Source organism: Phaenicophaeus curvirostris, chromosome 1 (genome assembly GCF_032191515.1).
Source record: "Phaenicophaeus curvirostris isolate KB17595 chromosome 1, BPBGC_Pcur_1.0, whole genome shotgun sequence".
NCBI lineage: Eukaryota > Metazoa > Chordata > Aves > Cuculiformes > Cuculidae > Phaenicophaeus > Phaenicophaeus curvirostris.
Genome location: NC_091392.1, coordinates 164,109,925 through 164,135,510, shown reverse-complemented (window position 1 = coordinate 164,135,510; position 25,586 = coordinate 164,109,925). Strand labels below are relative to the sequence as shown.

General features: G+C 37.9%; 1 protein-coding gene across 20 annotated transcripts in view; it reads left to right on the top strand.

The window, feature by feature from the left end:
• The window catches only part of DLG2 (discs large MAGUK scaffold protein 2), a 1,047,701-nt gene that overhangs the window by 263,853 nt on the left and 758,262 nt on the right, over nucleotides 1-25,586 (top strand). Inside the window, exon 1 of one of the 20 annotated variants that reach the window (XM_069879656.1) lies at nucleotides 14,555-15,387. The exons of 18 other annotated variants lie outside the window; for them this stretch is intronic. In XM_069879656.1, coding sequence (XP_069735757.1) covers nucleotides 15,268-15,387 — 120 coding nt within the window. In that variant the 5' untranslated portion in view covers nucleotides 14,555-15,267. Of the gene's footprint in view, nucleotides 1-14,554; nucleotides 15,388-25,586 lie in introns of those variants that run through there. One more of the 20 variants, XM_069879701.1, reaches the window with a different exon arrangement.

Here is a 25,586-nt window from a genome sequence, read left to right as displayed (position 1 = left end):
TTGCATATGGCCTCTGGTCAATGCTCAAAATTTAATTTAGTATTAACATCCCTGTAGTTGAGCCTGATGCAGGAGCGCCGAATAACATTTCTGCCTAAGACTTTATTCCTCATGACTATCCACTTGTTAGCCAGCTACTGAGTTCTGTGCTCTGGCTGTTCATCACAGGATTGGTTGTGAGGTTGCAGGCTTTCCCATGCACAGATTCATTTCTTTTCTGGTCTTTTCTCTGTCTTTATCTATAAATCTTGACTAGTTCCTCTCAAGGTTAGGCTATTTCAGGCTACGGACTGAATATCAAGAGGTGACTCAGCTTTTGCATTACTGATGAAAAGGAGTTCCTTAAATGCTCCATCCATTTTTGTAGCTGTCTGAAAGGAAAGCAAGGGGATTAGTCACATTCCCAGGGAATGTGTGTAGAGGTAGGATACAGTTTTGATTAACCTTCCCTGCATACTTAAGGAGCATTTTTAATTTGGAGTCATACACCAAGGTTTATCTGCAAGGTAGATTGGTCTAGTTTCTTTGGATGAGATTTAGTTTTCTGAACTTTTTTTTATTATCTGAAAATGTATTTTGCTTGCAGTCTGTGGACTTAGTAATACAGTTGTACGCGACTTGTGCTTTGTTGCATAGATCCATGAGTCACATTAAGCCTAATTCCAGTGCTTAACTTGGGCACACTGTCAGCAAAATTTTAGACACCTGCCTGAGAGCAGAGTGGATGATGAGCCTACCTGCAGTAGCTAAATGCCTACCAAGGGCTGAGGTATGCCACTCAGGACACGCAGAGGACAACCTACAAAACTCAGGCACTTACCACTTTCCATAAGCAGAGGGAACTCAGGAGACTCTAAAGACCTATGCAAATTGCTTAGCTTGTATCTCCATCTTTTCCATGGTGAGTTATGAGGAACTAAAAGGAAAAGCATATCACCTCAGCAACTAGCCACACAGCTGTCCTTGAAAATGGTGGTGAGTGATTTAAATGGTCTAGAGTAAGGGATCTAGAGTAAGAGTCTCAGGTAAAAAGAGATCATCTTTGCTGCTGCTGCTCCACTACCATGATGCTAATGAAAGTCTTGACTTCATCTAGATTTTATGCATCTTAGAGATAATTAGACAGAGCTCAAGGAAGGATTTAGTTAGGGTTTAACTCTATCTCCCCAAAGGTAAATTGCAACTCAGGCTATGCCCCAGATTATTTGGGATTAGGTAGACTTGATTTAACATTTGTTTTTATTGTGGTTATTCTGGTAGTATCTGCTAATCCTACAAAATTTAAAAGACTTAAACATGTTCATGATCTAAACCTTGATGTATACAGTTCTGAGGTCTTATAGGTTAAACGCCTTGCTTTTTATCACACTGGTTTGTGCCTATGGAAAAGAAGAAGGTTAAACTAAGTTTTAAGAGCCATAAGCTATTGCCCGAACCAGTGAACCCCTGATATGCAAAGGGCAGTGAGCAACTACTGCTCCACTAAGGGTTTTCATATCCAGTTTCTCTTTTTTCTGGAATTAAAAAATATTCCTTTACTGATTTCTTTCTGTGTCCTTTTTCTAAAGCTGCACCTTCTGACATGTTACCTACGTAGCTCTGAATTCTGTTACAGGCACAAAACTGTCAGAGGCTTCTTCAGAAAATTTGGCTAGAGGGCTTAAATTCCCTTCCCCTCTCATGTCCTTCACCTTGAACTTGTTTTATGTGGCGGCTGTAGAGTAGCTGGACATAATGTACTAAAATAAGAAGGAGTAGGGCAGTGAAAGATTCTTCTAATAGGCAAGATGAAGACACTATAAGCTGCTCTGGGTGCCGCATAGCTACCTTTGTTGACTATGGCTCCATTGAATGTAAGATCACATACCAGGAAAACATTAACACAATAATTTAGAGATTATTACAGAGATATGAGTACGTTGATGGTATATTCTAGTGGAGATTCCAGAGAAATATTAATAAATGCCATCTAATTGATTCTGATATTTTACTAGGAATACGTGCTAAATGCTTGACCATTTTTCTTCTAGAAATACTAGCTCCCAACTCAGAGATGTCTTCAATATGTTCTGGGAGAGTTGTGAGAAAGATACAGTTCCATTCTTGAAATCCAGCATGCTGCTTGTGATACAGAAGAGGAAATCAAAAATAAATGGATTCAAATAGGGAAAAGTACTTTGGGAAATGCTGTAGGCAGTAGAGCACAAAGCTGCACACTGTAGGTGGTAAAGCACAAAGATTCAATGAGCATGGAGATGTGTTTGCTCAGATTAAGGAAATCAAGTATTGCAGATCAGTCTTCAAAACTGACTTGCATTTGTCATACAAAGCTTTGCAAACTGAAGTGTGTCCTTACTGAAAGGTAATAAGTTGCAGAGCTTCAAGGACTGGGAGTGGTAATAAGAACACTGGCATTTTGAGAGTGATTACTGGGAATCATCTAGCCTGACTTCCTGGCCAGATCTCCGCTGAAATCAGCAGGCAACAATCATCTGCCCATTTAGTGCATTTTGTGGTTTGGCTTGTTTCTCAAGCTGTATACAGCAGCAGCATCCATTAATAAGCAGATTTCTGAACCAATATCCATTAATAAGCAGATTTCTGAACCAATATTTAGAGAGATACATTCTTATCATGAAAAGGGATAAACTTATGCATGCACATAAGCACACACTGCTAGCCACTAAATTTAATTCTCATTACCTTATTACATGATAGGTTTTTGTGAAGGACCAAGAGGCATCAAAGGTGAGGAGATGAGCTACATTCCTGTGTTGGTTTGGTGGAGGATGGAAAAAAAGCCCTTTTTCACTTATTTATCTCTCTCAGTCTCAGATTAAAAAAAATAGTAAAAAAAATCAACAGCTGTATTGCATGTCTACAACTCGCAAAAGAGTTGTATTCTTCTGTTTTCTAGACACAAGTCACCTCTTACAGCAGATCCTCCTGATTCTCCTGTCCTCTTCCCCTGTGATAAGAGAAAAATCTTTTTATAGTCTAGTTTGGCTTGTCTTGCTGAATCACTAACCAACAACTCTTAGTGGCTTTTCCTCCATTCTAATTGATAATTACAAGCTGGAATGTCTCCTGCCCACCTGCCCTTCAGTTGTATTTCCACTGGAGACCCAGTCAGTATTTCTGTCTAGTTCAGATCCAAACTCCCTGACTTTCTTAGCAATCACCGCTGGTTTATATAATTTCCATCATTTTTGCCATGTCTGTGGGACTGAACTCATAGAACCAAGTCAGAAAACTACACTTGGATTAAAGGTACCCAAGAGATATGTGAACTTATATGAAATTGTTGAGATGACAGTATTCTTTTGTTAAGAATAATATTGGATAATTGCATGATGCCCTTACATTGTATTCAATGTCCTAGTCATTGGGACTGGATGAATATTTACAAACACATCTTACAGCATATAACAGTATGTGGATTTCATTTTGAATGTGGTGATAAGCAGGGGGTAGAAAAAAAGTACTCTCAGACTGCATTATTCCACTTCTGTAAAACAGCTAAAGCAAAGCTGATAATCTGCCAGAAGAATTCCAGGGAGCACCAAGTCTTTATAACTGAGATTTAGATACAAACTCACTATTGTGGCATGTGTGTTAACATTTATTTTATAACTTAAAGAGCACCAATAAAAATCTTTGAAATGAATGAGGTGTTGTTTTTTTTAATATTAGCTTTAGTAGGGGTAGATTTTCACTCAGCGTATATCATAATTTAATCTGTTTTTTTTCTGTTCTTTGGGACGGATTCTCATATTTTACAGGTCTGTATATATTTATGACTGTTAGAATTAAAAGATTACTTGTATTACAATTGACAGTAGACTCTGGCTTTGTTTTCCTAAGAGATTTGATGTTATTTTTGGAAAATGTGCGAAACAGGTCATGCTATAACTTCTTTGGGTCAAGGGGAGTGCTAATTCTAAAACTATTTGAATAAAGTATTAAGTGAACAGATAATTTTCCTCTCATATGAATATGGGTCTAGTCAATTGATATTCTGCTGTCAGCCTGCATGTCTTATCAGTCTTGTCCTCCATGCAAATGAGAAATTGACCCTTTGTACTACATTGAGAACAATTTTGCATATAGATATAATAACAAAATGTTTATAGACAGCCTCATAGCCAGAAAAAATTGTCAAAGATTTTTAGCTTTTATAAACGATTACAGAGAAAGCAGTGGTAAAGTAATTTAGCTTGTGAAATATCATCAGAGTATAGGAGTAATTGGCATATTCCAACTGAAGACATTCTCTAAATGTGTCTGAACTTCACTGCCTGTGATTCAAAGGAATATTGAAGTGAGAAGGGGACATGTGTGAAAGGAATGTGCCAGGCACGGTATTTTAAAAAGAAAACTCTAACTGAGTAGAAATAATAGAATTGCTTGAATAATATCAGTCAAAAAATGTTCTTTAACTATTGGGAAATAATAGAATTGCTTAGATACTGTCAGTGTAAAATATTTCTATTCAGATGTAACTTATTGAAAATATTTGCATGTTGAGATAAAATTTTCAGTGATAAAAAGATGAAGGGAATCATTTTAACTTTGTAGACTAATTCTGAGCATATTGAAATCCTCTATTTAGGTGCTGTCATTTATATCAGCTTTATAATATAATAGTGCTACATGTTAATATTCTATGTTTATCATGTAGTCACTGCTTTTAATTTGCAGAAAGAAAACATCCCAATGAGTTAAATTGAAAAAAGCGCTTAAGGACATTTTCAAATTTTAGCTTTTGTGCCAAATTCTCCACACCCTCTGAAAAGGCTAGAAAGAAATTATCATTCTTTGTCCACAACATTTATTTCCTTGTAGCCTAGAATGGCAAAATGGTGACAATAGTGGTTCATTTAGTATGTACTGGGCATCAAAACTCGGTGTAAAATTTAAACATTGTATTTTTATTCATGATCTTATTAATTACAGACTCTAAAGAGATGGGATCTAACTACTGAGATAGCAGTTTTCAGAATCACCGATTGAAATTCTTCAAACCAACAGTGGATTCAAAACTGTGCTGTCTGATTAGCTGGGCATGATTTAGGATATAGTTTCTTCCACTTGCTGCTTAGAAATTGCTGCTCTTTAGCCTGGAGAAGAGGAGGCTGAGGGGTGACCTCATTGCTCTCTACAACTACCTGAAAGGACGTTGTAGAGAGGAGGGTGCTGGCCTCTTCTCCCAAGTGACAGGGGACAGGACAAGAGGGAATGGCCTCAAGCTCCACCAGGAGAGGTTTAGGCTGGACATTAGGAAAAAATTTTTCACAGAAAGGGTCATTGGGCACTGGAACAGGCTGCCCAGGGAGGTGGTTGAGTCACCTTCCCTGGAGGTGTTTAAGGCATGGGTGGACGAGGTGCTGAGGGATATGGTTTAGTGTTTGGTAGGAACGGTTGGACTCGGTGATCCGGTGGGTCTCTTCCAACCTGGTTATTCTGTGATTCTGTGATTCTGTGAAATACTGTTGTTTTAGGAATCCTGTTTGAAAGAAGAAAGCAATCATCATATTCAGCAAATTAGAAATAATATTTCAATTGGTGTTCAGGATGCATAGAGGGATGTAGCAGAAAGAGGGTCAGGGAACAAATGCAAGAAGTGTTTTTCTCATTATGGTAATATGTATATGAAAACTAATCTCTTAATGGTTCCAAAATTTGATTGTTAGGTACATATTTACATATGTGCATATATGTATGCATATATATGTACACATTTCCATATTCTTAGTGGTACCTAAGTTTTAAAACTCATCAGGAATGCCTAGCTGAGATGAATAAAATCACATCACACTACCTGTAAGATATCAACAACAACACAGTGATTTCAGTTTGTAAGTGGCAGAAGGTCATTAAGAATGAAACCTTTTTCTTAAGTCACTTGTGTTCCTGTATTGCCCCCATTCAATGGGGCAATACAATTAACAGCCATCAATGAGGTTTCAGGGTGACATACAGAAAGAGTAAGTGAAAGGCTTGGGTAAAAGTGCTCTTCCTGAAGACAGTCATAGGCCTGAGAATTTTCTGTGATTAATTTGTATTTAAAAAACAAGGAACAGATCTAGAAGTACTAGTGGAAGAGCAAACCGAATCATAGAATGGTTTGGGTTGGAAAAGACCATTAAAGTCATCTAATCCAACCTCCTTGCCTTGGACAGGCACATCTTTCACTAGATGAGGTTGCTCAAAGCCTTGTCCAACCTGACCTTGAATATGTTCAATGATGAGGTATCTATCACTTCTCTGGGCAACCCGTTCTAGTGCCTCACCTCCCTCATCATAAAAAATTTCTTCCTCATGTCCAACCTGAACCTATATACTTTCAGTTGAAAACCATTACCCTTTGTACTGTCACTACAGGTCTTGGTAAAAAGTCTCTTCTTATAAGCCCCCTTTGAGTACTGAAAAGCTGCAATAAGATCTCCCCAGAACCTTCTCTTCTCCCAGCTGAACAACCCCAACCCTCTCAGCCTTTCCTCACAGGAGAGGTCTTCCATCCCTCTGATCATTTTCATGGCCCTCCTCTGAACCCACTCCAACAGATCTACGTCTTGCGCTGAGGACTTCAGAGCTAGACCCAGGACTCCAGGTGGAGTTTCACCGGAGTGGAGCAGAGGGGCAGAATCCCCTCCCTCAACCTACTGGCTGTGCTTCTTTTGACACAGCCCAACGTACAACTGGCCATCTGAGCTGCAAGTGCACATTGCCAGCTCATGTACAATTTTTTATCTAAAAATATTGCCAAGTCAATCCATTCATCCCACAGTCTGTATTGATACTGGTGATTCTCTTGACCTGTGTGCAGAATCTTGCACTTGGTGTCGTTGAACTTCATGAGATTCACATTGACCCACTCCTCAAGCCTGTCAAAGTTGCACTGGCTGGTATCCCTTCCCTCTAGGATATCAACTGTACCTCTCAGCTTGGTGCCATCTGCAAAATTTCTGAAGGTGCACTGAATCCCACTGTCTATATCATCAATAAAGATACTGAACAGTACTGGTCCCAAGATAGCCCCTGAAGGACACTGCTTGATATGGATTTCCATTCGGACATTAAGCCATTGAGTGAAACTCTTTGTATGTGGCCATCCGACCAATTCCTTATCCATCAAATAGCCTATACACCACATCCATCTTTCCAATTTAGAGATAAGGATGTTTAGTGGGACCACATCAAAGGCTTTATAGCAGTCAAGGTAGATTACGTCAGTTGTTCTTCCCTTATCCAGCTATGCATTCACTCCACAACTTCAGTGTAGAAGGCTAACAGGTAATTTAGGGGTGACTTGCCTGCTGTGAAGCCACGTTGGCTGTCTCTAATTACCTCCCTGCCATCCACGTGCCTTGACCTAATTTCCAGGAGGTTCTATTCTTTGATCTTACCAGGCACAGAGGTGAGGCTGATTGGCTGGTAGTTTCCAGGGATCTTAATTTCTTTTCTTTTAAAGAGGGGTATGATTATTTTCCTTTTTCCAGTCATTGACTTTGACTGACTTTTAAAAAATGACAGAGAGCAGAGTATCAACTACATCTGTGAGTTCCCTCAGGACCATGAGAAGCATCTCATCAATTCCCATGGACTTGTGTATGTGCAGCTGAAAATAATACAGCTGAAATACAGCTGAAAATATTTTGACTTGATAGCTAAAAGAGGAATGAAATCATAAGGAATGAAATCAATGGTAAATCTCTAAAGGAAAAGCCTCAATCAGTAATGAGAGTTTTTTGCTGACTTGATTTTTCCTGCTAAGACAAATTTTTAATGTCTTGGTCTGGGGATTATTTTTATGATTTGGATAATACTAGAGGAAAAAGTATCTAGGTTGGCCAGGTGTCTTCAAATGTTGGGAATCACAGGTCTCAGAAGAGATGCAGATATAGATGCATCATCAGCTTTCACAGAGGTAGGTGGTTGACAAAGATATTTGTAGTTTTGGGTGTATAGTTACACCTAAGTAATATGGAAACTTATTTAGCACACTTTTCTTAGATTCCATAGACAAATTACAAAAGGATTATTTATTCATACCTGTAGAGGTACATTATTTTGGTTCATTTCAAAGAAAATTCTCTCCATTAAGAGATTTTTTTCCCTCCTTCATTTTTGTAATATACTTACTTCGAATATTGTTTTTGGTTTTTAAAGAAAGAAAATAGATTATTAGACTTATTACATTCTTAGAATAATTTGTACCTATTTGTTCTTTACTGAACAAAATAATTTACTTTTGACTCTTAAGGCTTCCAGAAATATTTTGACTCTTGATTTGAAAACATTAAATCATAGAAAATATGCTAATTCTCTTGTAAATTATTTCACTTGTTAAGTATTTTCAAATGCTGTGCAGGTTTGAAGTAACTTTCCAAGAACTGGCTAAATTTAAATATATTTTCAAAGCAAGGTATTATCTCATTGATCAGATTTCCAGCTGAGCTTTTTTAATGTATTAAGCTAATAACTGTTATCAATTGAATGAAGAGGAATAGTTATAGTATGGCTAATGAATATCCATCATTGTACTCTCTAATATAAACCCCAACACTTTGCGTGTTTGATGAAAATACTGTCTATATCAAATAAAAGCCTAAACCTGTGTTTTCACGAAAGCATAGGTTGATTCCACTGTAACACAATTTTATATCATATCTCTCTATCTAACAATAGGTTTCCTTTAAATAGTTTCTTACCACAATCACAGTACCAAAAATAACATCCTAGGTGTTTTGACACATGCAGGTCTTTAGCAAGTACAATATAAAATCAAGTTGTTCTTATACAAATTTACAATGAGAGCTTTAATTTTTTCATACAAAAAGAATACAGTATTTTCCTGGATGAAAATTGCTGGAGGTTTATTTTTAAGTACTGTAATAAATGCAGTTGAACTTTGGAAGTTCATTCCTTCTTCATTCATGCTGTTACCATGGAAATGTGAATTTTATGCTTAAATGAATTAGCTTAGTTCATAAATGATAGTTCATAAATTATAAAGGTAAATGTTAATTCATAATTGAGGAATGATGGCAAATAATGAAAAGATAGACATCATTTTCCACAAGTTTCATTTTCCTTTAGAACAATCATGATAAAGGATTCTTTTGGGGAAAAACAAGCATAGGTTTCTAATTGTCTAGGCTTTTAACCTTGTCTTGAGCTCTACATCTATCTGGGCTGAATCACAGAGTATATAGAAAGGCCCAACCACCTTGTATATTGGCTTCTCTAGGGAACAAAAGTGAAGATATTCTGATTTCTTATTTTGCTTTTGTTATTCTGTCTCTCAAATGTGCACTTTGCAGACAAGCTTATCCCGGTATACATGTGAATGTGTGTGTACATATAAAAATACAGAATAAATGGGAACCTGTCTGTCTGCATAAACTGTTATCAAAGTGACAATCTTACCCTACAAAGGTGAAAGTATGAAATATGCCATGCACAGATGGCAAGCTTCACCATATATTTGTTCTTCCAGCACTTCAAAACTATAGATGTTAGGGTTTCATGTCTTTCCTGCTAATTTATCCATCATTATCACATCTCCCAAAAGTAGGAAATTTGAAAAACCCTCCAAAAAGAGAAATTTTGCTAAATTAATCTCATTTAGACAGAAGAGGTCTGCTCATCATCTGATCTTCCCACTGATCATCTTGATCATCAGAGAGACATTCACATAATGAGAATAAGGGACCATTTACAGCAAAGAATGCATTCCCTTTACAAGTGATTATGAAGGACTTGTTAGGCAAATATTTGTCAAGAACTGTCTATGTATGGCCTTTAACTTTACTGAGATGGAAAAAAAAGCTTTTCAAAGGTGTTATCAAGAGAATGCAGGTGAAGAAAAAAGGTGGCTGCCTTCTCTTAGTCATAAAATGAAACACACATTGTGAAGACATGTTAGTTATCAATTTGAGTAAAATTAAGGAAATTCAGCTGAGGATCTTCAGAGCTGAAAAAGTCTTTACAGCCTGAGTCTGTCAATGAGGGCTGTAGTGGAGTCACATCTTCTACATCATAGAAGGATAGGATGAGGTCTTAAAAGTCTTGATCCACAGGTTACAAATACGGCAGAGGGGAAAAAGGGACTTTGAGTAACTCAAGATGCCTTATGAAGCTTAATCCAATTTCTTCTTTCTGGGCTTCTGTTCCTTTTATTTAGCGTTATTTATTTAAGGTCATTGAGAACAATAAGGAAGCCTTTCCTGAGAAATTCACAGTTCATAGAGAACAATCACAGGATCAGGCCATTTTTCAATTATTATTATTATTATCATCATCATCATCATTTTTATGCTGTATAATTTATTAAATTTGTTTACTATAAATGATTTTGTGGCTGTTTCAAAACACTAACCACAAGAGCTTGACTCATAAAATACATATATATTTAACATTGAGAAGGAATAATTTCTGAGTAAATTATGTTTTTTTCACATATATCTGATCAAAATCTTCCTCAACACAACCACTGAGGACAGAGAGTAGACAGCTGGGACATTAGGAAGGGAAGTATTCAATGGTCAAAAATCAGGCAATTATATTAACAATATTCTGCAGGAAAAACGAAAGAGAAAATTTTCAGGAAAATTCCTGGCTAAAGTTAAATCAGCTCAAGGGAAAGTCTTTGCTGTTTACTGGACTGGAAGTGAAGCAGAATATTTGACACAGCAACTTTTTCATCAGAATGCCAGGATGCCAGAGAGATGTTTACAATACTGGTGATGAGAGTTTGTAAATAATCTATTGAGCCTTTTTCTTTCTCTTTCTGGACAGTTTAAAATTTGCTGAGCTCAGGCTGCTGATTTAGACGCTCTGTTATGTTTTACAAGTCTTTGCTCTAATGGAAAGCCTAAGCAGGCCTTCTTGCCAATTGTGGCTTTTGTTCCACATTCTTTTCTGCAGTTGTTTCCAGATGCCCCACAGACTCAGTTCACTCTTCAGGAGTCAATATTTTCTATCTAGAAACTGTAGACCCTATAGCATCCAAGACCTGCAGTCTATATCAATGTTTCTTGCAGTATCCCACGCTCCAATATGCATATTTTCTGTGTAACTATCTTCTGGTAGCTGTGGAAAAAAGTAGAAATTGGGAAAGGAGTAAAATTATTCCAGTTTAAAGCTCATGTGCTGAAGTCAGAAGCATTTAGGCAATGTGGAACTAGGGTGCTATATAGATTGTATCACTGCAGTGAGCAAAGACAGAGTGTGATGGAGCATGACTGTAGCCATAGTGCTATGACTGCGCAAGCCAGTACCTCTAGCATCACTGCAAAAAGGGAGAATTAAAACCCTGGCTGATGAAAGTCAGTGGCATGGATTATGAGTGATGATATTAATAAGAGTCACGTGGCCACACCCTATAGATGGCTTTTCTAACCTCCACCAGGATGTCTAATTTCCTGAACACATCTGCTCTTCCCTCTTTTGGAGGACAGGAGTGTTATTTCTTCCTCTGTCTACTCAGAGAGCAATCCATGCTCTTTTTCAGTCCTTTCCCCCCATTTTCTGTTTCTTTTTCTAGATCATCTCTACCTTCTTTGTGATCATCAGAGGGTGATCACAAAATCTATCTCATTGCAGCAAGCCTTTTAAAGGCAATCTTTAATATTTACCTAAAAATGCAGTGCTTAAGTGCAGTTGGGCACGTTACACTGTTGTACAGCAAACACTGGAAACGTCACTTTCTATATTGCATTTTTAGTCTATTGCTTTTATGGTTACTCTTATTTAAAATATCACCCTTTCCATGATGCCAGGGAAAAAAGGTCTTGAAAATAGTTAGGTTGCTGAGGATGAAAATATTAGTCTCAGTTATGGTTTCATTGTTTCCTTACAAGGTTTTCCTTGTCCTGTCTGCTGGTATAGTGCCATGGCACAGTGGGGATCCTTCACTACAACTTCAGGATACAATGCAAATAGGGCATTTCTACTATTGCTACTATCACTCCAAGTACTACTACTCACTCCTATTGTTCTTATTCTAGGCAGCGACTGCACTGTTTGGCTCTGCTGCAGTTGTCAGAGGAGCTGGTGGGGCACATGCTGCAGAAAGGCTGTCCCTCTGCTTATCTTCTGAAGCAGGCTGTCCTTAGAATCACTTGAGATCAAGGTCTTCCATGGAAGCATGTTCCCTCTGCTCTCTTTGAACCTATGTAGTTAGCTAGGGTGTTCTTCCAGGTACCCGCTTTTGCCCTTCTACAGGCACAGGCAGATAAAGTAACAATGACATTTCACAGCTCAAGATAGTGGCTCCAGTGTTTTCTGTCATCTAAGAATATTCAGGTCACAAGTTGTGTGTCTTTTTGAAGAAGGTATGTAATGCAGCTCTTTTGGACTACTGTCTCCCTACTTGTTTTATGCTTAACCTATATATTTTTTTCTAATGGAGTGCTTTCTTTTTCTGTGGGGTTCTTCCCTGTGTTTTTTTTGTTTAAAAAGGCCCTGAGCACTTGAAATGTTCTGCTATTTATGGCATGTCTGGGAGGCTAAGGCAAGGCTTTTTCCTCACTCATTGTTATCAACTCCATGTCAAAGACTGTAAATATCACCAATATGTGACGTTTTTGAGTATCTGTTAGTCATAATAAAATACTGTATGTCCTTGATGAGATGCCACCTTTAAAAATTATACTGCTGCAATACAAAATGTTTTGGCAGAGGTGAATGAGCCCTGCAGGGATCTGCTTGTGCAGATTACCTGAAGTAGCCCCTGATAAATGTGTTAGGTTGGTCTGCTATCAAAGTAATACCCTGTTGTCTGGTACAGAGATTATAATTTTCCACAGAATTCTCAAATGCCCAACAGTTATTACAGAAGGCATCCACCACATGGATGTGTCTTCCCTTTTCACTCTTACGGTATTATGAGGGTCAGGGTCTGTAATTCCCTAGATAACTTTTCCTCCTAGGAACTCCAGAGTCATGGGAGTTTTTTTTCTGAGTGATGACTGCGTTTCTTCTTGTTTTCCTAAATTACTCTGAAGTCTTTTATACAGATGATTGTTTGGGAATTGCATAGTTACACAGCCCTGCTTTCTTTTAGTGAGATTCCTGTTTTCCCCATCTTGAGTTTGTTTGTCTAAACCCAGAATCATTGACTTTTCGGGATCTTGGAGAAGAAAGTTGTTTCAAAGACTGCTGACTGAAACCTTGTGTAATTCCTTTGGCAGAAAGGAGGTTTGAATTTTATTTTCACATGCAGCTACATGCATGCCTGAGCCTTGCCTCACTGTTCAGTACTGTGCATCTATTCATCTTTGCTTTTTGAATTGCATTTCTCTGGTGGGTCAGAATTCCCTAAGATCTGTGACATTTCTTTTCAATTACTAAGAAAGTTAATTTTAATTGTTAATGTTCTGTACTGCAAAATAAACCATCATTCCTTTCCCTTTCTGCTCACTTGAAGAATATCAGAAAAATGAATCAATTAATTCTCCCATTCTTTTGCTGGACAATGTGTTACTATATTTTATCTTATTTGATGGATATTGTTGCAGCCAAAGTCTGAACTCTCATAGCTTTGGGATATCCCAGCTTTATGAACTATGGCACCTACACCCCAGTTTAATTACTAACAGAAATAGTGGAATTAGATTTAAGAACAGGGTTCATCTCTTTTGTCCTAGAAGTCATTGCTTGTGCCAAAGAAGGTTGTGATTACTAATTAATTAATTTGTATGACAGATGGATCTGGGGATCAAATTAAGTAGCTATCTCAGGATACATTGTACAGCAATATCTAGCTTTAAACATGACTGCCTTTTTCGTTCCTAAAAAAAGGCACAAACAATGACAAGCTAAAAATAGCTGTTCACTTGGAGTTGACGCCAGTTTCTGAGAGCTTGTCTTTAGGAAGATGTTGGAAAAAAAAACCTGACGTCTTTTCCCCTTCCTCCTTTTTTTCTTCTTAAAATGAACATACTTCTGTTTAAGCTTCTTCACCTCATTGCCCACAGAAAGGTACCCAATGATTTTGATAGGACTTCAGTATTTCTGCAGATTTCCAAGGGGGTTTACGTAAAGCATTATTTAAAGAAATCCTAAAAGTCACTGCAGATATTTCTATTAAGTTATGCTTATCCTACACGAATTGCTCCATGTTGATAGAGAAGGAGGTAGTAAAGCCTTTTCCACTTTTTGCCTCCCACTGAATCTACTGCAGTGAAAAAAAAAATACAAAAGAAGCTCTTTCTGATTTTATTCCTGAAGACTGCTTCATAATTCAGTATGAATATCAGTGGTTCCTTGTGCTGTAAATAAAGAGCTGAGTCTTTGTGTCTCTGCAGTCTAGTAAACAATCAGTTAATTTGTAGCATCCTAGTGGCTGACAGGAGTGAAAGAAGTGGTTTGATCATATTTTTGTGCTTGTAAATTAAAGCTTTGCCTTCTGGCTAGGTTATGAGTTCCCCTCTTCTGGAAGATATTTGAGCATTTTAAATTCAGAATATGTAGTTACAAATGTGAGACCACAGCCTTCTCTAGGATTTTTCTGCTTTCATTTTAATTTTCTCGGTGTTTCCAATGCCAGCAAGCAAGAAAACAGTTTGAAAATGATGTCCAGTGTCTGAGCTAGAAGCACAATGTAATTCAGGAGCCTTAGAACTAGTCCGCTGCATTTTTATTAAATGAGAGTGAAGGAGTAGGTGGGACTTTTTATTTAAAAATAGATTAGCACAGGGGACTGAACTTGCATTTGAGGAAACATTAATAAGCCAACCAGCCATTGTCCTTAATCAGAGACTGTATTTGTAAGTAGAACATGTTGAATCTGTCATGATTTATGACGTTGTCTTTGTTAAAAGGGATGCTACATCTTTAACAAGAGCAGACAGGAACAGTGCAGAATCTACAGTAAATTTTGCGAATTGGAAGAGGAATCTTTTTTCATTTTTCCTGGTGCAGCGTTTGTAAAATATTGAAAAGGAAAACATCAAAGCCAGGGGGAAATATAAGTAACTCGTTGCTTACATTTTCATTCCTCACCTTTCCCCTCTGGGTGAGTTCCCCCTCCTTCTCCCCTCTGAATTTAAAATGCTGGAAGGAAAAGCAACTGAGGTCCAAGTTTCAGATGCTGAATTCTCTGCTAATTGAAATTACTGGGCATATTCCTATATATAGTCGATGAAGAGATATGTAGCTTTCACTCAGTGCCTTCAAGACATGTCTTTTTCTAGTCAGAAAAACAGAGATCAATGCATTTTCAAACTGACAGAGGGAACGGATGCTCCTTAGTAGCACATGCTCGGGATCGTGTGTGTACCGTTTGTGCAGAGCAGAGACGCTGAATACTGGTCCATATGCTCCTTGTTTACTGCAATGTTTTTTGCATGTTACTGTGCACTCCGGACTAATGTGAAGGTAAGAGGAGACTAGACAAAAATTTGGCAGGAATGTACATGTAAAACCAGCTGCAGAAAATGTCTACCTTGTGTTGCTGAGTACTTTGGAATTGCTAGCAGAACAGGCATATTATTACAGGTGGTTGTGGAGGCTTTGTTTTATTGTTGTCTGTGTAGCTAAAGCATAGAAGCGTGTTTTAATTTTGCAGCTTAGCGACCTTCAGTTTTTAACTGTTTGCAGTTCAGGTTCTGGGCTTGTATGATCTAATAAACATGTTTTGCTGCTGTCCAGGTAGGCCAGAATCAAGATGCCAAAGGCTGTTTGTGTACAGCTACATAGCTTCATATAGGATAAGAATTCCTATACTCTATCCCCCCATGCATCCTCCAAGTGCTGCTGCTTGCTTGCTTTCTTGTTGATTACTTGTCTGGAAATTGGGGGGTCTTGCTGCTGTTGTCTGGGTTGCTTTTCATGTTGATTTGTTTCTAACTTGAAACAAAATGCATACAAACAAATCATAAGCAATGTCCTAAAAAATAAACAAGGGATTATTACTCTAAAATGCTGCAGCAAAATGCCAGCTGGCAGCACTTGTCTCACTGTAACTATTAACCAGCGTTTGTCACTCATGTCAACATTTGCTTGCTCTGTTAATTAGTGTCAGAACTTCAGTGTAAGTTGCTGGATATATTACTTTCTCTGCAAGTAAGACAATATTAGCAGACAGGATCGTTGGTATTGAATTGAGCTGTAAGCCAAGCTGTGGGCCAGCTGTGAGAATCCAGTTGCATAATTTAAATGAATTACAGTCCTTAGTCTACATATTGGGGAGGTACTTTTGGCATTCTGGCTTTTTCAAGTTCAAGTGAGTGTGTCTGTCAGGGAAGGGAAGCACTGGCAAATGCCGGATAATAACAATTGGAACTGTTTTACCTGGAGAAATAATTGCAAAGGGTATTTGCTTTCAAACTGATTTAAGCATGCCTCTGAATTAAAGTGACTTTTCTGTATTTACACTTGATTTGACAACAAAGAACTTCATATTTCTGTATTAAGTCAAAATATTTTTTGATATTTGATTAAAAAAGTATTTTGTAGTAACACCTCACATTCTAAGAGTCTGCTCCTATGTGTGTGGTCAAAATCTGTACTGGTGATTGCTCTACTGAATTCCTAAGCTTCCACATTTTCTTACTTTCTAATTAACTTTTGCAATCCACTTTCTGTGCCACTTCTGAGAAGGAAGGTGAAAAATACATTTGCTTCCAATATGTGGATAACAAACTGAAAAATACAGGTTAAACTTTTAATGCTGTTCTGTCTTCCTAAATTAAATCCATTATCCCTTCCTTATGCTTTCCTTATAATGTTTTTGGCAGGTTAGTAAATAATAGCCACATTATGTGCCTTGTGTTCTTTGCAGTAAATTATCAATTAAAAAATTGTTCTTTATTGTTCATTTTGTCCCCTAGCCTGCAGTACTGGGATGAAGGTGCTCTGTTAAAGTGTGTCTGTTGTTGAGAAACGGTTTCTCAGTGTAAAAAAGAACAAGTATAGGAGAAATTTCAGTATAACTATTTTTGCTGTAATTTTCATGAGATACCTTACCAGTAAGTTCCATAGCAACTGTTAGGAATCTCATGTGTTTAACTTTTGGAATGTTTTTGTTTCCATTCATAAGCACAGCAAAAAGTAAAAGGTTTGTACTAGTCCAAGTCTGACAATTGTTTGGAGAAGATAGTTTTAATTTATGGAACTTCTTCAATTGTTCAGTGTCTCTGGAATAATTGTTTTACATAGCTGTTATTTACATGATTGTAAGAACATTGTCTTCAGTTGTTGTAATTTCATCAAACTCATCCACTTTCAATGTATAATTTGATCACTTGCTTTCCAAGCTATGCATTGAGGTACAATAACGTGAAAAAGCTGCATAAACTTTACAAATCACCTCAGTAACTGCCCATGTATGGCAGAGCCTCTTGCATCTTTAGTAATTCCTATTTTCTTTTTCTGGCATGGAAAATACTTAATAAATAGTGGGAAGTGTCTCTACCCATGACAAGGGGATTGGAATTGGATGATTTTAAGGTTCCTTTGGACTCAAACCATTCTATGATTCTATGACTCTATGACTCTATGAAATAAAAGTGTATTGAAAGGTGCTCCCCATGCTTGGTCATTCTAAAATATATTACATAGTGTTTCTGCAGAATTCCATTGCTTTTCACTTGGTTGGCACTAGCATAAGCCACAGCTTTATGGGTGGCCAAAATAAATGAAATACATCACAAAACATCTGTTTTAAGTTTTGTATTTTGCCCCTTTTAAATAGGTGGAAAAAACTTAGTGGTTCTCAAATATTTTAGTCTTTAAGTCATAACATAGAATTAAACTAAAAGTACAGGCTGTAACAGGAAATAGATTTGCTTGTCCTGAAAAGTGAAAAAGAAAGGCAATTCGTTCTGTTTCTGATGGCAGCTGCACTTTATGGCTTTAGAGAAGTCAGATTTTTCAAGTTCAAGGTAGGACTTTCTTCTTGATTGTCAGTCTGCCTGAAACTGCCCATGTGAACTTAGTTGGCATATGTAGACTTATAAAATGTGATCTACCTCATGCATTCTTAATCAAAGCCTATTTTTACAGATGACTGAAGAATAGTACTGACCATGAACACACACCTGTCTATGTGAATAATTATTCCTTCCTTCCTGAGCAGAAACAGTGTCAGTGGTTAAAAAAGGAAAAAGATGTTTGAGAAGTTATGAGCAAAGTACCTTTCTCTGTCAAAATTTCTCTGGACCTACCTTATAAAATGAAATTCAAGTTGAATTAAAAAAAAATAATAAAAAAGAAGGAATAACTATTACTTGCTATTGCTTGTTTACTATTAAAATTCTGTGGTTTGAATGATCTCTTTCTTGCTCTGTCATCTATGCTCTATTTAGTGTCTCACTGGAAAATATCACAAATGAGTGAAGAAGTCAGGAATTAAAACCTAAAAGAAGTACCTCCAAGATCAGAAGTGCTCTTGTGTAAATGTGCAGCGTGCCTGAAAAAAGTGAACTCCTACTGTATGCAATAGTTAAAGATGTTGTGGTATTTTCAGCCTGACTGAGTCTCAGGAGCACAGGCTGACTATGGCAGGGGGCTGCCTAGTGTCAAATGTTAGTAGTTTTAATTGTGCCCGCTGTGTATTGAAAATACTTTCTGTGTTTATATGCAAGAGAATTTTAGAGGTTGCCATTAAAAACTTTCTGTTCTTGGCTTAGTTGAGTATTTTCAATTCCCTCAGCACTACCAGTATTTCTCATAAAACTATGAGAAACATTGCAAATATTTAAGTTCCACAGCTGAACTAATCTTGAAAAACTTTCATGGACTGGGGTCTTGCTTTTCTTAAGAGCTTGGACAAGTTTTGCCTTCCCCTTCCCTAGACAAACTCTGTGGGTATTTCTGACAGATTTTACTGAGACTATTTCTGGATGGCAGATTGAGGGTTTTACTGGAGGCACAGCTGGTTCTTCTGGGAATTTGGGTATCACAGCTAATGTCTTCCATTTGTACTTTAGCGTGGGATTTGATGTGAGTGCTGGGCTCTTCCGCCTTGAAGCACCTCAATCTCAGAAGCAGTCAGTGCTGGCTTTGAGGTCATCAGAGCTTCATGCGGAAGGTTAGGATTTTTTTATTATGGATTCAGACTCATACCCTTTGAAGTGCCAAACGCTTCCCAGGAGGTTAAGAGTTACTTCAGCAGGAATTTAAGGCCATCTTCATGTTAATGGGTACACTTGGCACCTCATAGAACTCAACTCTCCTACCTGAACACTGGGTTTACTAAGTGTATGTTTTTTTGGGGTTTTTTTTCGCTCTCACTGCTGATTTTGGGTCAGCATGGTGGTGACTAACATTTTCTACATACAATCCCCTGTACCTCCTGTGCTACAACTACAAGAAAGATTGGGAGGTACTTTTGATCAAGGAGTGCAGTGTTAGGGTGAGTGGGAATGGTTTTAAACTGAAAGAGGGGAAGATTTAGGTTAGATATTAGGAAGAAATTCTTTGTTGTGAGGATGATGAGGTGCTGGAACAGGTTGTCCAGAGAAGTCATGGATGCCCCATCCCTGGAGGTGTTCAAGGCCAGGTTGCATAAGGCTTTAAGCAACATGGTCCAGTGGAAGGTGTACCTCCCTGTGGCAGGGGAGTTGGAACTGGATGATCTTTAAAGTGCCTTCCACTACAAACCATTCTATGATTCTGTAATTATGTTAGTGTGTGTCAAATGGTAACCATTAAGTGACTTATGGCTGAAATTTTGATCTATGTGGACTCAATGATCCTGGGGGTCTTTTCCAACCTAGTGATTCTGAGATTCTGTGATTGTGACTTTTTGAGGATCTCCGAGGACCTGTTGGGGTTGTGATAGAGTATGGCTAGGGCCCAGGGAGGATGCTAGAAGGTAACTTCCTTTCATCACTTTGGCTTTCTCTGTTCATCTCCTTGTCCCACCCGTATTTCATAAATACAAGTAATTATTTTAACTTAGCATTTTCCAATTGCATCATAAGTCACATATTAAACAATAAAGGCAGAAGAATCATAGTAACAAATAGCAAAATATTTAATTACCAAAAGCCACAAAATGTGACAAATGCCAACTGAGCTGCTGACTTCTGTCTACATTTCTTAAACACAGCTGTAACTCTTCTCCTCTGCTGGTATATCTTGATTTAACTACATAGTTAAGCTGTATATATCACATATTTCACCTCCTGTACCAAGAACAATTCTAGTCTTCCAAAGGAAAAGAGTTTATGAATCTTTCAAACTTGAGTCTGTATTGCCAAAATATACTCTACTTTAGTCTTGTGGTGTTCTTTGCAAATGGGGGATGGGATGAATTTAAAAGAATTTGAACTCCCAGTTCTCACAGACTTCTAGACATTGTCCTTAACGTCTTATGCATATTTTCTTTCTTTAAATATTCTATCATGTACCATCCTTTAGCACCTTTATTATGTGAGGAACAGTTCAGAAATCACACGAACGGCTTTGATATTGCATTCTAAAAAGAGTAAGCAGGGAAGACTAGTTTCTCACTTTTTATAGTGTAATTAAGAATAGACTCAGGGCTACTTCTTATTTGAGCTTACTTCTTTCTGTAGTTCTGGTTATGTCTGACAGTCTGACTTACTCATAACTGCATAGTCATAAGTACAATACAAGTGGCAGGTCAAAGTACAGTTCCTCTACTATTGTCAGGAACAAAGGCAAAATGTATTACAGTACTAGAAAGCAAACAAAGCTGGTGTGGTATTTCCACTCTGAGAGGTCTGTGGACAAGGAAAAGTATAATATTAAATAGGTTGTGGACATCTAGTTGAATTTCCGTGACGTATCCTGTCATCTGTTTATGAAATGTTCACCTAGGCTATAAAATAAGCAAGAGCTTGAACTTTGTAAGTGATTTGTTTAACAACTGCGGGATCTTGCCTTGAGAGCTAAAAGTAGCTGAGCTGTTTGTATAGCTGTCATCCTTTCATTAAGTAAAGATGGAATTTTAGGGAAGATATAACTCATTGCAGAAAAGGGTCAGTGATTTCTTGGACAAACTTCAAGAAAGAAAGCTCTCAAAATTATGACAGTAGTAATACAATAGCATTTTTTTTTGTTAGTTTACCGTACCTGTTATTAAAATATATTGCTACTTCCAACTGTCTTGCTTTGCAGGAAGCTAAAATTCTCATCTATGGCCCAGTTTTTGCAATCACACCAGTGATGTTAGTAGGAGTTCTGGTAAACAGCAGATCTGAATCCAGTTTCATGCAGATCAAATAGGAGTCCTACCTGAATAAGTAGTACTTTATTTGAATCCTGAAGATTGATTTTTCCATTTCTGAAATCAAACTTGGTCAGATTTGCAAGCATTTAAAATACCTAAAGATGTACTTTACCAGTCCACCCACTTGCAAGTTTTGATTTACAATACATGACCGTAACAAGTTATGAATGAAAGCAGTAATTAGAAGAGATCAATAACACAGCAGCAGCTCTGATTTTCTAGATATAATAAGGTATGAACTATATTTAAACCTTAGATCAGAATAATATTCTCTTAAAGACCATTGTAGATATGTGAATAAGTACAGCGATGATAAATGACAAACACAGCATAAGAAATTAAATCTACTACTGAGAATTCTGTATGAACACTAAGCAAATACAAATATTACACTCTGAGGATAAGGGGTACTTATCTAAAATTAGAAGAGTTAGTCACAAAAATAGTAGTTCAAAGATACAGAAACTAGGCACTATTTTCTTCATTCAAAAATTTCTGGATAGATACTAGTACCAAGAAAAATATTTCAATTCTATTTTGTGCCTTCCATTTTAATGTGGGCTCATTAGAGCTTATCTGATGAGCTATTCTTATCAGAGATATATAATTGGCCTTTTTGTTAGAGGAGAATGGAAAAGATCAAGGACTGTAAAAGTATTTAAATTTGTTGGGGTTTTAATATGTGCAAGTAACTAGAATATAATATCATGTCTGTATGTGACAATTTTATGTTTACATAAAAATGATAAAAAGTTAAATGCTCTACTGCTAAATCACTGCTGACAGGCTTGCCCTAACCACTAAAGATGCCACTGTTTGTGTGATGTTTATGAGACTGCAGATAAATTAGATCAACAATCCTGCAGCAATGCTGCCTACAAAACACTGAGGAACGTGCAGCAGACCCAGGCAAAAGTAGTGTGCTTTTTTCTTGGGAAATACTGTGACTCCTGTCAGTCGGATGGAGAGAAGTACAGAAGATCATTAATCAGTGATGGATGGAGTTGATAACATCTTGCCACACTTAAAGACTGCCCAACAATCTCTCATGGTTAGTTTCTGTCTACATTCACTTCTAACTTCATCTGTTTCTCCTGTCCTGTTTGTTCACACTAAGTGGGATAAAGATATTCTGTATCTGTGACTGAGTGGGGTGTTGTGTTTTCCAGGGCTGCCCTTCATAGGTATGCCCTCTCTTAATGCTGCTACTACTGGTAGTTTATATGTTTTGGACATGCTGAGATATTTTGTTCCTATCCAGGCTCCCTTATTTTTGCCATGGGTTGATCCACAGAAATGTAACCAGCAGGTCAAGGGAAGTGATTCTGCCTCTTTACCCTGCTCTCAGACCTCCATTCAGTTTGGAGTCCTCAGCACATGGATCCAGAGGAGACCCACTGAAGATGATCAGAGGGCTGGAGCATGTCCCCTATAAGGATCGGCAGAGAGACATGGCGTTGTCCAACCTAGGGAAGAGAAAGCCTTGGGGACACTTTATAGAATCATAGAATTATAGAATAGTTTGGGTTGGAAGGGACCTTCAAGATCATTTAGTTCCAAAGCCCCTGTCACAGGCAGGAACATGTCCCATTAGATCATGCTGCCCAAGGCCCCATCCAACCCGGCCTTGAACATCTCCAGGGATGGGACATCCACAACTTCCCTTGGTAACTTGTTCCAGTGCCTCACCAGTCTCATGGTGAAGAAATTCCTCTTTATGTCTAGTCTAAATCTGTCCCTCTCCAGTTTATACACGTTCCCCCTCGTCCTATCACTACAAGCCTTTATAAATGGTCTCTCTCCAGCTTTCTTGTTGGCCCCTTTCAGGTACTGGAAGGTCACTATAGAACCTCCTCGAAGCCTTCTCTTCTTCAGGCTGAACAAGCCCAACTCCTTCAACCTTATAGCAGCCTTCCAGTACTGAAAGGGGATCTACAGGAAAGATGGGGAAGGACTCTTTATCAGGGAGTGTAGGGACAGGGTGAGTGGTAACTGTTTTAAGTTGAAAGAGGAGAGGTTTAGATTAGATATTGGGAAGAAATGTTTTCCTGTGAGAGGGGTGAGGCACTGGTACAGGTTGCCCAGAGGAGTCACAGATATCCCATTCCTGGAGGTGTTCGAGGCCAGGTTGGATGAGGCTTTGAGCAACCTGATCCAGTGGAGGGCATCCCTGCCCATGGCAGAGGGTGTTGGAATTGTATGTTCTTTAAGATGCCTTCCAACTCAAACAATTCTATGATTCTATGAATGTGTGAAATGCTTGTACCTGTTTTTGGAGGGGGAAGTCCCCACCCCTTTCTTTCCCTGATATTCTTACAGGCAGTGGGAGACAAGGAATGTGTCTTTTGGAAGTAAAGATCCAAACCAAGATTCCAGAATAAGAAATTATATTTCTTCAGTTGTGCAGTTACACCAAAGAAATTAACTCTGGAACACATTCAGGCAGTCTGCATTCCACCTGTGTCCTCATGCCAAAATAATGAGTCGTAGTGACAGATTAATGACTAATACAGGAGTTTAAGAATGAAAAAAAAAAATTATTAAAAGCATAGCCATCACTGTTTTCTCAGAGGAGGAGGTGGCTGATTTTCCCCTTTGTATCTACAGACAGATCTGAGTGTTTGAAATAGTATAAATTCTCCTGATAACTGAGTAGCTTCCAGTCTTCTTCTGGACAGACAAGCAAAACAAAATCCAAATCCCATAAAAACAAATCAAAGAAACCTGAGCACAAGCATTTTTTGTTTAAGTCTCCCTTTCGCCAAAGAGGTGAACATCTCAGATGTCAAACGGGAATCTCTGCCTAAAGTAATTGGAAAGGATTGCGTGCCTTTGATAGCACAGAGGCCCACTGAAACCTTAGAAAAGGAGGACTGACTGGAGAAATAAAAGTCAGGAAAGCATGTTTATCCAAGTTGCAGGACAGATGATGAAAAATATCACAGATACTTCATATGTATCTGCAGATATTTTGGACAGGTTTTTCAGCTTGTTCCAGATTTGTTTTCAGATTTTCTGTTTTCATTTGCAAACAAAAACAAATGGCCAAGTTTTCAAGTTAGACAGAACAATCATAATTAATCTAGTCTGTCAGCACAGACTGTGAAAGCATGAGGTGTTGGAGGAAGGATACATCTCTTGACACCTGCCATACCTTTTAGAGAAACATTCTGTTTCAATTGAATAATTTCTGATGAGGGAGAACCTCTCACAACCTTTACAAATGTTTTATTCCAAGGGTTAATTATTCTGCTGGAGATGTATGCCATTTTTCTAGTCTGAATTAATCTAGTCTTAGCTTCCAGCTCTTGGGTTACTTTCAGGTTTTGGCTACATGTCAATCCACTGGACTGATGAGCCCACTGTAAAGGGTTCTTCCCCTCGTGAGTAACTCTAGCCTGCACTGAAGGCATCACCTAATCATCTCTTTCATTAAATAAATAATCTGATCTCCCGGCATATTTTTCTCTGAAGTGTGACTGCCAGAGCTGTCATATCGCTCATGAATTGTCTTTGAGCTCCCTCCAGTTTCACAGTGGGCCTCCTGATGTGTGCATGCTGCATCTGCCAACAGCCTCAGAGAAGTTGCAGCCCAGAGTAGAAGTAATGTCCTGGATCCCGCTAATGATACCACACGTATGTCCGGGGCTATGCTGCCTCCTTTAGCCACGTTGATGCACTAGGAGCTCACATTCTGCCCTGTATCTAGCAGAATTGTTATCTGCTTAACAGTAGACCTCTCTGGAAAGTGCCCATCAGGAAGGGTTACTTTCTCTATTCCCAGAGTTAGATCTTTATTGCTGTTTGTGTTAAAAAAATACATTGATCCATATCTGCACCTTTTACCATGCTACCGTTTTTTTCTGTCATTACTAAATCTAGTCAACATTAAGTGACTACCAAATTGATGAGCAGTTGAAAAGCTTAGCGCCAGGGCCAGACCCTGAAGATCCTGCTGGACACAGTTGATCAACTGTCCTGTTTGTAATTACATTCTGAATCTTGTCAGTTAGACATTTTTAATCCATTTAATATGTGCCATTTTGATTTTGTTTTGAATAAAATGTCATGCAATGCCATGTCAAATTATTTACAGAAGTCTAAGTATATTATATCAATATTTTTACCATTGTCAGCCAAATTTGTAATCCCATCTGAAAAACGATAGCATGTTAGCTTGAAAGGATCTATTTTCCATTAACCTGGCATTATGTGTATTTCTCTCTTACAGAAATGAATGTATATTTTATCAGAAAATCCATGTTAAGTGCTTTTGAAAAAAGAATAGCCATAACTAGCACAACAGAAATCAGTAGGAATTAATCTCTTTAAACCTAGTCCTTGTTTAAGTGACTATTTAAAAATCTCTCTCTAG